General features: G+C 41.2%; 1 protein-coding gene and 1 long non-coding RNA gene across 3 annotated transcripts in view; one reads left to right on the top strand and one right to left on the bottom strand.

Annotated features, from left to right (window-relative positions):
* LOC136053533 (uncharacterized) overlaps positions 1–13367 on the top strand; it is a 229227-nt gene that overhangs the window by 95257 nt on the left and 120603 nt on the right. The gene's annotated exons all lie outside the window — the stretch shown is intronic.
* SHB (SH2 domain containing adaptor protein B) overlaps positions 1–13367 on the bottom strand; it is a 70041-nt gene that overhangs the window by 47208 nt on the left and 9466 nt on the right. For both annotated transcript variants that reach the window (XM_065744268.1, XM_065744267.1), the window contains exon 2: positions 1297–1414. In XM_065744268.1, the coding sequence (XP_065600340.1) occupies positions 1297–1414 (118 nt within the window). The remainder of the gene's footprint in view (positions 1–1296; positions 1415–13367) is intronic.

Genomic DNA, 13367 nt, shown 5'->3' on the forward strand with positions numbered 1-13367 from the left:
ATCCTTAGAAATCAGAACATCTTGGCTATCTGTACTTGTTTCCAGGCATGCACAATAGCAGGCAGAATCCTACTCCATTCAGGGTACAGTATGTCAGATTCTTAGACTGTAGAACCTACTTGATACATTTCTATTTACATTAGAGCAACAAATCCCAAGACAGAACAGGGACATGGCAAATATGCAACCACACTTTAAGCACACAGAAACTAGATTCCCAGGGATTTTCTCCCAGTCTCTGTATGGGTGTGACATACATTTGCAAGTAACAGCTTGGGCCACCAGATATGAATGGCTGCCGTGAGATAACTTACTACAAACATGAATTGGTTCTCAGCATGCTCTGCCTAAGCCTCAGGTCAAGCTTTTCTTCCAAATCTTCACAAACTTTGGCACAGGGCTTGCTTTCCTCCAATCAACAAAATCGCAAATTTGAGAAGACAGTATTGTTGATAACACTGCTGTGGAAGCAGCAAGAAATCATCAGAACCAATTTGTTTTTCTGAGATTGCTCAGCTAGAACAAACAGATGTACAACAAGGACTAAGACTGCCCCATCCCTCTATCAGATACAGAAAACCTTCAAACAATACAGTCCACAAGAAATTTCCTGAGAAATCCTCAACAGAAATCCTATTTAAGAAGGGAAAAATAGGAATATCTGCATGAAAAAAAAGGCTATCTACATCTAACACTCTCATCTTTCCCCATGGGTTAATCTTTCGTGAGGGCTCAAAATAGAAGCTGTCCAACAGAAAAGGAAAGCGTATAATGAACTCATCCATCAGGGCACAGGTGTGACTTTTACCTCACAATGACAGTAGAAAGACCTGCAGTAGAAATACGAGAAACACTCAACCAATCTGTACAAAGGTATGTACTAAGTCAAATCATCTTAAGTTAAAAAAAAAAGTTATGTCTGCCGACCTCAGAAGTTTTCAGACTGCACAGCCAACGAACAGGATGGATGCAGATCATATCAGAGAAACATGCATAAAAAAAACAGGCACGATGAGAGGACAAAGGGATAGCTCCAAATTCCTACAGCACTTTTTCATTTCACTTCACGACAGTACAAACCATCTATATTTGACAGCCAGCTCCAGAGTACTACTTTTAGATATCAAGGCAGGTGCAAGCACATGAAAAGCTTTCACAGCAGTTACTGTTGACTAGCTGACACTTTCAGAAACAAAACAGTTTTGCACGTCACAAGACATTTTGGTTTCACAGCAGTTGTAACATCCCAGTGAACTGCCATGCAGTTAAATCTCACATGCAATTTTCTTTTCTTACCTGTCATTATTCTCTGTGCTTCATATGGTTCCATATAGCCAGTGTTCTCCCCTTTTACCATATTGTTCAATTCACTTTTGGCATCAAATGGATCTGAATAGTCATCAGCTATCAAGACCTAAAGGACAGCAAAGTAAATGTTACTAGAATCCCAAGCCAGACATGCAAACCAGAATGCAGTAACATCTTAACAGCAAAAAATCTTAAGTTTCATACAGTTGCATCATATGCCATCTTCAGAGTCCTCTGAACCTTTGATCAGAGGTCAGAACTGCTGTGGATCATTGACTAAATGGTGGTGAAATACACTTGCTTCTTTTCTTCTCAGAGACCTCATAGAAACAAGATGCGTGTCAAAAGTATTCTAATTAGCAGAAGATACAGAATAATTGGGATGGGCAAACCAGAAGGATCTAACCACTCAGCATATACAATCCAGTGCATTCTTAACAGAGATTTTCGCTAATATTTGGTGCAACAAAAACATAGTTTCACCTGCATGTACTTCACTGCCACTGTTTTTTTAGCTTGATAAGGTACAATTAATAATATTGCTGAACAGCTTTTCTGCTGATAGGAATTATTCCTCTCTGTTACTGAAGGCACTGAGACAGTACTGGTTTCCAGAAGCCGACATAGGAGCAATGAAAGAAACCTTCATATGGGAGTTATAGTAGAGCATGCAGGTGTACATCAGGACAGGAAAAGGAGTCTGAAGCTGAGAAAGCAGCAGCAGGTTTCTGGCACTCAGTGCCAGAACCCCACAGAACCGTGCAAGGGCTTTGTTGAGATGCATCCCACCCTGCCCTGTCTCCCGTTCAGAGCACAGGAAGCCTGAAGAATTCTGTCCTGAATGGAGCTCTCCTTCAGAGGGATTTTTCCACCATGACTCCTCCTGTCCCACCAGTTTTACATCTTTAAGACCAGTAACACTGGGACAGAAAGCAGACTGCTATGCCAACAGTTCCAATTTTTTAAACAAAGAACTAGAGGTTCACTGCCAGCTCCGAGACTGAAGCTGCATCTGTTCTAACTCCTCCTGCCAGAATATCCCACCAGATCGAATAAAAACACCATTTTCACGCATGTCCCAGCGGGAGATTTTTGAAGATGCATTTATTATCACTGACCAGAAAGGCATAAATGTCAGAGCAAGGCTTAGCTGTCCTCCAGTTACAGGCTAACAGCTGGGTTACCAAACAGTCTTGGACTGACATTTCAATTAGAAATCAAGTGTGTTTTCCACCACTCAGAGTTGAAAGGGCTTGGAAATCTGTTTGATGAAAGCACCAAACTGACAAGGTAATAGAGGGAGGAAAAAATTGTTATCTCTCTGGTAGGAACCAAAATGATGGTCTCATTGTTGCAAAACCCCAAGGAGAAAAGCCCCCTCCCCCCATCATCAGCGACATATGCCCAAGCAGCAAATCAGCTGCAAATCAGAGACCTGTCAGCTGCTGCACAGACTTAAGACAAAGGCAACAATGTGCATCATGCAGCACTAATTTCTGCTCCTCAAAAGGCGAGGTTTATCTCTAAAAGCCCTGCAGCTGAAATGCCCATTCATTTACGCTTCTGATGCAATCCTGTCAAGAGCTGATTGTAGTATGGGCTCCCTGCTGCTCTCCTATTACAAATGTCAACATGCAATATCTGCCCATCCTTAGCATAACTATATCAAAATGCGAAGCAAAAGCAGTCTTACAGACATTTAATTGATATTTCTCCCAGTATATTTTTGGCAAATTAGGAAAAAGGAAAATTATACAGACAAAATGCTGTCAAATGAGGTAAAAATCAAGACTGATTTGCTTTAAGCATAATGGTAGCAGTCAAGAGCTCACGATACCTAATGTGAACACAAAGACTTCAGAAAATAACTTGGGATTCAGAAGAGATCTAACAAAACAAAATCTGCTTTCTAACAATTAGAAGATTTGTAAAAAATAAAAAAGACCAAATCCACATTATTTCATTATTATATATATATTTTTACTATTAATACAGTATCCATGAATCTGTCCCAAATCAGGCTTAGGCTAGAAATACATCTGCTACCATATTCCCCAGTGTGAAAATCTCCTCTAGCTTGAACAGCAGCGTAACTCCTCCCATCCTGAGGAATAATATCATCAAAGCACTAAGCAATTGTGTACAGCAAATTAAAACCACATTTTCAACCAGATCACCTATAACAATTATCAGATTGAGCAAACTCCTCTTCAAAAGGCCCCCCAGAAAAACACAAACAAATTTCCACCTTGCTCTAAAGCACAGGAATAGCAGTCTGCTTCCCCATCCTCAAGCTGCGCATCTGTGCTTCTCTTTTTTAAAGGTAACTCTCTACAGACAGGAGCTGTAAGGAAGTTTTCTATGTGACTGTTACAGTTTCCATTTATATTAAAATGTACAAATTCTCAGCCTAGATAAGGCAGCTGACCAATAACAACATTTTTTTTTTCCACACTTGCCAACAGCTACCAATTTTACACTTCTATAAAAAATTAATGTATTTGCTAGCTCCATTATAATGCCAGTCTCTTTTCAGCCCATCATGCAAGTTTTGTTTACCAGCTAGCGTTCACCACGGATACCCCTTACTGTGCAGTGAAGCTCTGCAGACCATGATCTGAATAATCTCTATGCTATGCAGGGAAGATGCTGCCATCCTACGCAGCACAGGTATGTGGGAAGAGGCCCTTCCATACAATAATCAAGTGCCTCCATATTCACTGATATTCATCAGTGTTTCAAATGGAGACAGCCATGGCATGGGTTTCTCTCCCAACCTTTCTACTGCCCATCAAAGTGGTCCCAGTCTATCATTTGTTTTCTGTGGTTCAGGGACCAAAGCCAGCACAGGGCCTGTGACCTACACACACACACACACACACACACATCCACATCTGTGGTAAGTGCACTTCCAAGGCAAGTGGCTAAACTTGTTGGACTGGCTTCCAGATTGATCCTTCATGTTAGTGACTGAGGAACAGTGACAGGAGAGAAAAGAGAACGGATGCCAGCCATCAGCTACCAAGACACTTCTCCCAGAAGTATCAACTGGTCCAGATACTCACAAGTTGATGCTGTACCTTTTCTACCTGCCACAGACACAGGGAAGCGGCAACACACTGGAGTTCTATAAGCAAAAAGATAGGCAGGGCATTCCCACACAGGGTCTGATCTCAGTGGGACACCGATAACTTGCCTCTTCCCTTTGTCAGATGGCATTAGGCAGCCATGAGGATTCCAAATGTCTCAGTTTGTTGCATATACCAAGAATTAACCTAAGCTCCATATTGTTCAATGGTGAAACCATGAACTACAGAAAAATTTTGATGATTCCACTTTAGATACACAATCCACAGTCAAGAAAAACAGGGAGAAGTTAAGATCTCTGCCTATTACAACCAGCAGACTAGTCCACTTTGGTGCACAGATTATCCTAGCACCACACAGCAAAAGTTAGACATCTCATGTCCCCAGTGAAAATGTGCAGTGATGTTGAACAAGAATATACGTAACAAACCATGAGAGCTGCAGCCTTCTGACTCTTCTTGCCAGACTCGCTGAAGATGCAAGTTTTAAGTCACCCTATTGTCAATAGACAGTCATGTCACTGTCAGATTTCCAGCTCTTCTCAAATACAGAAAGCCTTAATTCCCATGTATCTTGCAAAATGTGGTTAAGAACAATTTGCAGGCAACCAACCAAACAAAAAAACAGAAACACACAACTCACCAAGCCAAAGGCCCACCTTAAACACAGATTTCAGTGGCTTATAAAAATGTATCTGAGCTGCCATTCTGAACAGAAATTAAAATAACTTGAATTTATGTTTCCCTATACAGTCAGGTCTGTTGCAGAAATCAAAGCACACCTGTTCCAGCATGTGACACAATGAAGCTGTTGACATACATTTCACTTTGCCTCAAGTGCCCAAGCTATTCTGACTGTTGTCACTACCTGCATCAATAAAGGTATGAATAAAGGTATGACATTGTAAGCCAGAGCTACAAAAACTTCCTTTGAGTCACAAAAATAACAAGACTTCTGAATAGCATCCATTTTGCTACCCCATCACATTTCTGCCCTGAAACACGTTCACACTGACACTACTGCATCATAAGGACGGGTGTCACTTCTCCCAGGGGTTTCAACTGTGGAAACAAGACACAGGATGAGCAAACAAATTCCAAGTACTGTGGGAAAGGGGTGATAAACTACAGCAGCTAGGACCCTGAGTGAACTGGTTTGGGTGACCACTTTCCAAACCCACTACATGTTGGCTCATCCAGCCCCAAGTCACAAAGCCAGCACCATCACCTTTCTTCTACAGAGTTAAAGCAAAAACTTTCTGCTCCATCTTCAAGCTAAAGTTCACAGAAAAAGAAACACACTTAAAAACCTCAATAAAACTATATTCTCACCCAGAATAGAAGGTAGAAGCATTTCAACACACACCTGACAGCAACAGGAGATCCTCAGGCATGCGCCTTATTTTGCAGGTACTCATCTGTCTCAACACTTTCCGGTTTTCCCAAATCAATGCCAGCAGAATCATTAACTGTATCAGTGGCTGAAAGTCTAACCAGGTTTCCCTAGTGAAAAGAATCTGTACATGCTGTGAGCACTGTGAATCCTCACCATTCTGGAGGCTCAGAGCTCTGTGCACAAGGAGGAACTCTGGCAATTATCACAACTACTCAAACCAAAGGGTGGGATCCCATCCGTACAGCATAATTCAGGATCTCTGATGAACTTCAAACTTAACTCAGTACACAATCTTTGTCTTTAAAACGGAAATTATGTTTGCAGTATAACAGCTTGGACCCTGATACACTAGGGACTGGCTCCTCCACCACAAAGGAAGACCATGAATTTTAACAGCACAATGTAGAACTGGGCTGAGTCTGTCACTACCCAAAGCCTGTCACTAAAGGATCTGTGAAGTCTGTATACCAGACACTATGCAGTGAACAAGCTCCAACTCTGAGCCCATTAAACTGCAGATTCTGAAACCTCGATAGAATTTGTCAAAGTACAATCCCATCACTTAACTGAGCAGGCAGACCAAAGAGGTACAGACACCCACAAAACCCATCTTACTGACCTGTCCAAGAAAAAACAAACAAAACAAAGAAAAAAAAGCTTTGTCTTTCAATTTTTCAAATAAACTACTTTTCCACTGAGTGCTCTTGCTAAGTAATCCATTTACACATACATGAACTTACATGATTGCATTAGTATTTCTTTCCAATGAAAGTGCATCAGTGTTGTTTTTGGAGGAATGGTTATAGGAGGAAAAAAAAAGTAAACTGAAAAAGAAAATCCAGAAGCACAGCCAATAATATCTCAGAAAGAAATCCAACTAGAACAAATGAATATAAATCATATGAAGGAAATCCAAGACACATTCAAGAATTCCTCAACAGGAAAAGAAGAACAAGAAATATCATTTCCTACTATGCAGATCCAGTAACACTCAAGGTATGAATAAATACAAGCAAGAGAAACTCTAAAATATAAATAGAACCCAATTATATAAAATTAAGTGAATCTTATATTTGAACTTACTAGATCAAAAACATCAACAAGAAATTAGGGAATGCTCCCAGGAATTCTCCGGGGCAGGTAGTCTTTTAAAAGGCAAAAGAAAATGAGCATGGCTCAGTTGCTAGGTAAGCAAATTCCAAGCAACAGCACCAGTTAAGAAGCCAATTAGCAAATACAAGATGTTTTCAAGAACAAAACTCAAAATTAAAATACAAGTTGAAATTCAGTTTTAATCCTATTGTATATTAACTAAGCTGCAAGCGTCATTGTCTTTCTCACCCACAGTCTTACAACACTATGCAAGTCCTACATATGTCATTAAGTTACACGCAAGTTTAATTGCATTTTTGTATACAGAAAAAGCATGACTTGCATAAGAAATCAGTGGAAGAAAACAAAGAACAGGCCTAATGCACGATTTTGCAGATATCCTTATCTCATTAAAAACACTAAAAACCTCCTGTGGTAGCCAAACCTTCGGAGACTTACTACTAAAGATCCTTTTGGGGGGGAAATTCACCGTTGTTTTGTAATTAAATCCCCCGCCAGAAAAATGACAGACTGCACAGCCTGTCTTTTTCAGCTTTTGTGACTGGCAATTAAGGCTACTAATATCACAGACAAGAACATGCAGCTGGCAGCAGCTACTGAAGGAGCTCTCATTTACAATGAGCCCACTCACGTTGCATCAGAGAACACCACAGTTAACACCCTTAACAGAATGCAATGAAAATTCATCTTCTCTGAGAACTTAGTCACAAAAGACCAGTTATTAGGCACAGTAGAAATCACTCTGTACTACATGCTGCTTTGCTGTTTGTTTGCTTCTTTTAACTATCATGTGATATTTTTGACATAACCAGATTTCTCTTCGTCCTAAAGAGATTTCCAGGTCTCACATCCCAAACATATCCCAAACAGACGTTTCCCTAAAAATAATACTTGCATATAATGCCCAAGGCAATTACACATCAGAAAGGTCTCTGTTGAGACCTAGGACTTCAGCCTGTATACTTAAAATTTTATCCAGATTTGTTCTCCAAACTAACAAAGAACTTACATTTATTTTTTCTTCTAAAAAGCACCAATGTCAAGAATATACTCAAGTAATCCTCCCCATGGCTTCCATACTGCTTATTTATTTATTTATTTTCCATAATAAAGCTCACAGACTTGGAAAATTTATACACACGTTGATTTATCTGGAGTCAAATTCCAAGAAGGGACAGCAGATGGATCTCCTCCATCCTGGACTTTAGATCAGGAACAGTAAAGAAGGATTCTGAATATTGCTCTGAGGAATCAGAAATTCAGGCCATGATTCCAGGAGAATGCTCCACAGATGGTGCTGTGTATGTACAGGGTGATTTCTTCTAATCTTCATCTTACACACTGGAAAGACCTTTCTCAACTCTGCCCCTGAAAGAGGTCAAAGGCCTTATTCATAGCTATGATCTCTCAAGGGAAATGCATTTCTTGATTAAAAATGTAACTGAAGCTCAAATTCAGGAAGGTAGCTCCTAAATTACTGTGACAGTAATCTAGACAGAGAGTAATTTGACAGATACCCTTAGACAGTGGGTAAGGCATTGAAAAAAGTGTTTAATAACACTTACTGGTATCTGTAAGGCTCTGTTCTCACAGGAAACAGCTGTTTGCAATTTCCAAATCTTAAGCAAATGCATTAGCCTCCACCTCATGCTAACAGAACCCAACCACTAACAATCTGAGATATTAACAACAGCTCACCTTCTTGTCTGCTCATATTTTTTCTCTATGCCTTCAGTACACTGCAGTGCCTGCAGTTCCCTCATACAGGATCACAGCATGGCTGGGTTGGAAGGGACTCTAAAGACAGATCACCTAGTTCCAACCCTCTGCCATCCACCTTCCAACTACACCAGGCTGCTCATATGGCATATGTCTCTACTTCATACAGGGCATCACAGGCCCAAAAACTGCTGCTAAAAGCTTAAGAGTTCTATCTGCTTCCCCTTCAGTAGGGAAAGGGTTCCACCTTCAGCCATTCTCTATTTTAAATTTGAAAATACAGCTTCCAGTATCAACCAATAGATCCAGAAGATACTAAGGGTGGACAGACAAAGCTTAACGTGTCTTGCTTCCTTTAGAATATCAGGTAAAAGAAAAATCCTAAAAAAAAAAATCCCACACAGAATAGAAGCAAAATAAACTTATATATCATACACTACTGTTATGAGGATTCTTAAATAAGAATTTTCCACATTTCATGCACAATGTGTGCAGCTGTCATAAAATCACAGCTTACATCCATTTCCACGTTAATGGACTGTTCTGCTGAAACATCTATGGAAAGAGAGACATATCCAGGGAGATGCGGACTGCAGTCCCTCTCCTGTGTCACGAGATCCCATCATGCACCTTTTCAGCTATCAGGTCTTGCATTTCTTCACCACTGTGACAGCAGTGCCTGACACTCAGAGAGGATACAGCTGCACTGACACAATGTAGCAAAGAAGAAAAAAAATAATAAAAATTTCAAACCCTAATCTTTGTTCCATGCAATAGTCACCACAGCTCTGCATCTAGGGGTAGGACAGGCACCGCATTACAGAACAGTCATAGCCATCTGCAAGTTTCCCTAAAGCTGCATGTGCAAGTAACTGTACTGCAGACCTCTTTCCTTATCTAAGCAGCCTAAGAGAAGACCAAAGATAGTATCTGTGCTGCCAGACAACACTAAGGATACTGGACTTATGGTGGCTTAACTGTAGAAACAGAGTTGTGAAATGCTGTTGCCTCAGTGGATGTTAGTGCGGAAATACTGGGACGCTCAACATGTACTTAACTCCTGCACACACCCACCTGGAAGTTCAGAAGACAATCAACAGAAGCAATCACAATTCTTTCCTTCTTGCCCTGCTTTGGTATCCTCACAATACCGTTCTCCCCTAGTGACTCACCTAGCCATGCCCAACTGTACACACTTGATTTGAACAAAGCCCTATTCACTCCTTTTTGTTCTGCACAAGAAAGAGACCAAAGTTGGTGTAGTCTACATCTACCTGCCGCCAAGACTCAGCTGCAGAATGGGGAAAACATTTCACCTTGACAGAGCCTTATCTTAGATCCTACACTACTCTTCTTTCAGGAATATGCTACATTAACATGCTGGCAGTACTCAGAATGCAGGGCAGTTTTTGAACATCTGACTTAGACACAAGAACAAAGACTTGTGTTCTAGGAGAACTTAGAAGACAAATCAATATCCTGCTCAAAACATAGGCTCACTGTACAGGATACTGCCTACAAGTTTTAAAATGTTCTAAGGATGGAAGTTCCATAACCTCTTTCTATGCAGAACGTACATGTATGCACACAAAATAACACACAGTGATTGTAGCTATATAATACACATCACGTTTACATATATGTATCTATGACAGAATCATAGAATCATTTTGGTTGAAAAAGATCTCAAAGATCACCGAGTCCAACTGTTAGCCCATCCCCACAATGCCCACTAACCACCGTCCCTCAGTGCCTCATTCACCTGAGGTCTTCAACACCTCCAGGAACAGTGACTCCACCACCTCACTTGGCAGCCTGTGCCAGTGCCTCATCACTCTCTCTGAGAAGTTTTTCCCAATATCCAACCTGAACCTCTAGTGTAGCTTAAATATACTCCCTGACACTGCTGCCTGTGAGAAAAGGCTGCTTCCCATCTCTCCACAGTGTCCCTTCAGTAAGTTGTAGAGAACAGCAAGTCTCCCTTGAGCCTCTTTTTAAATATCAAAACACTACACATTATTTTAATACTTGTCACATGGAAACCTACATTTCAGACAAAACAAATGAAGAATACAAGAGTAATTGACAGACTGCAGCAACAGTTTTAGATCAGACATAAGATGGATGCAGCAGACGATGTTACTATGTATGTATTTGGATTCCATTCACAGATGTTTTTTTCCTTGAAGATGGAAGGAGCGGAAGCACTACTCTGATGCACTGTTCTAGACATGTGCCCCCAGTTCCTGCTCTGCTCTCATTTTGGAAAGATTTTCTTTCTGGAAGATTTTCTTTCACTATCTACTAGACGCATTTAGTCGTATGCAAACTGCATTACTACAGTTTGAAGTCAAACAGCTAGCCTTCTCCTTGACTGCTACATTTATTAATTTGATCAGCTTCAATAGAGTTACTAATCTCACATTACAAGCACAATGACAGAAGTGTAACCACAGGGACAGCTCTCATCGTTCTTATTAACATTATTCATTCCTCTAAAATTTTTGGTAAGCTAAGGCTTGGAACAGAAGGAAAGTGAACTTCTAGGGAATGTTTCAGGACCCCCTGTCTGCCAAGAGAGATCTACAGAGAGTGGGAGAGCAAGGCACTGCATTTACAGCATGTAGCTTCCTCTTCTGTCTCCATGCATTAGTCAACTTCTAGGATGAAGTCAAAGTCATCACTACTGAATTAGCAAAGATATCCATCAGCAGTAAGTTTCTTCACTCTCTCCCCCAGCTGGCTTTTTCAGCGCACATCATCACGGCAATCACCAGACAGAAAAATTAAGTGGTGGCTTTATGCAGCCAAAGTAAGACGCTAACTGTGGAAATAGAATGTTTTTCCTGCATAAGAGTAAGCACTGTATTTCATGGTCTCTGCTGCAATCTAACATCACAGAAATTAGAAGATTGCAAAATAATTAGCAATATACAGGTATAGCTAGTAACACTTTAAATTTAGCCAGTATGAATATAATGGAATATTTTGTTGCATAACATGCCCAAGGAAGTGAAGGCAAGTTGGAACTTGCCTGACTGAAGACCTGACACACAACCCCCCACACACACTCCCCTTCCTGTGCATCCTTTGGACAGAATGGAAGAGGCCTTGGAGACAATCAGCATGACAATACAATAAGAAGAGTAAGGAGACATCTTAGGAACAGCAAGATGGCAAGCGGCTGGCAACAAGATAGAATAAGAATTAACAAATTGTCACGGCTTTATGATTTTTTTGTTATCGGTATTCCACATCATAACAGCGTGTGAGGATCTGGGAGTCAAAAAGTTAATGCTCCAGTTTTGTGGACTGCCAAATTTCCAGGTACCTGGCTCTCGGAAGAGAACTACATACCCCAGAGGACTTTGCATTCCTGTTTACCACTCAGAGGAAAAGATAAAACTGCATGTGAGTCCCGAGACTGCTTCCTTTTGCTGGTCATCTCAGCAGTGGAGCTTCCTAGCTGTCTTGCCTTCAGCTTTAGCATAAGGCCTTCAGTTTTGGACACTCTCTCTCACTTTATTTGATTTATTAGTTTCAGGTCCAATTATATTGTATTATATTGTGTTATTTTACATTCCAATATCTTATTTAGTAAATCAGTTATTCTCCAGATTGTTGCTGTTTTGTTTTTAGGCTCACCTCTCGACCCTTTCCTGGTGCGTGGCAGCAACCCTCTGAGCTGCAGAAGGACTGCAGGGCTTTTCTTTCTGTAGCAGAGAAGGAGCTGGGCCCTCCCGATGGCTTGCAGAAGTCCAGGCGTAGCTCCAAGCAAACACCTTGCCAAGGAAACACAGCCAGGACCCTGTCACACCATTCTGCCTTGCATGCAGACAGCCACTTCCCAAGCAAAGCCTCTCACCTCACAGCCATCTGCCATCACAGCAGCCTGTGGCCCTCTGCACCTTTCCTCCAGCATAAGGAGCTATGCTCCTCCAACAGACTAGATCACACAACACATCACAAGCCAGCAACAGTGGCCCGCTGCCATAAAGCTCCTCCAAACTTCGTGCCAAACAGTGAACAATAATGCCCCATGTGCTGCCACCCTCTCCTCCAGTTTTCTCAGTAACACAGTGATGGCGGCAAACTCCGGTGCCAACGGAATCTGCTTACACCCTCACATTTGCCTTCTCATTCCTCTTTACAGATCACACTGTTCCGTTTAAACTGGGTGCAGCAACCTGAACCAAGGCAGACTCTCAAAGCAGTACGTTCATTCTCTTGGTAGAAATAGATTACAGAATTAACCAATGAGCAAAAAGGTCTCCCTGTCTGAACAAACAATGAATATTTGGTTAGAGAGATCACTCACTGTGGTCCATCGGTGGCTGGACTGGAAGGGCTACCAGCAAAGGACATGTCCTGACGGACATGCGTGAAGCTGGTATGCCTCACATACAGCCTGATTTGGCTGCTAGTCTCCCAAGGTGAGAGATCTCATCAACCTGAGCTTTAGCAATTGCTTAATGTTTTACTTTTCCTACTTGTTATCTGATTGTGCTCTTCAATTATTACTGGTAAAACTAGTCTTTTATTCCTTCAATAAATAACTGTAAATCCGGTATTGCCTTATGTATCATTTCACTGTTCAGTATCCAAAGAACCCTTTTAGAACAGCACAGTGAAGCAAGTCTAACTCAGCAGCACCTGTGTTTCCTCCAAAGCTCTCCATCACCCTTTGAAAGCCAGCTGGAAACATTTCAACAACACCTGTGTACTTGCACTTCAGCCAACCCAGA

The sequence above is a fragment of the Cyrtonyx montezumae genome, unplaced genomic scaffold, assembly GCF_038088225.1.
Source record: "Cyrtonyx montezumae isolate F1298 unplaced genomic scaffold, pur_monq_1.0 scaffold_30, whole genome shotgun sequence".
Lineage (NCBI taxonomy): Eukaryota > Metazoa > Chordata > Aves > Galliformes > Odontophoridae > Cyrtonyx > Cyrtonyx montezumae.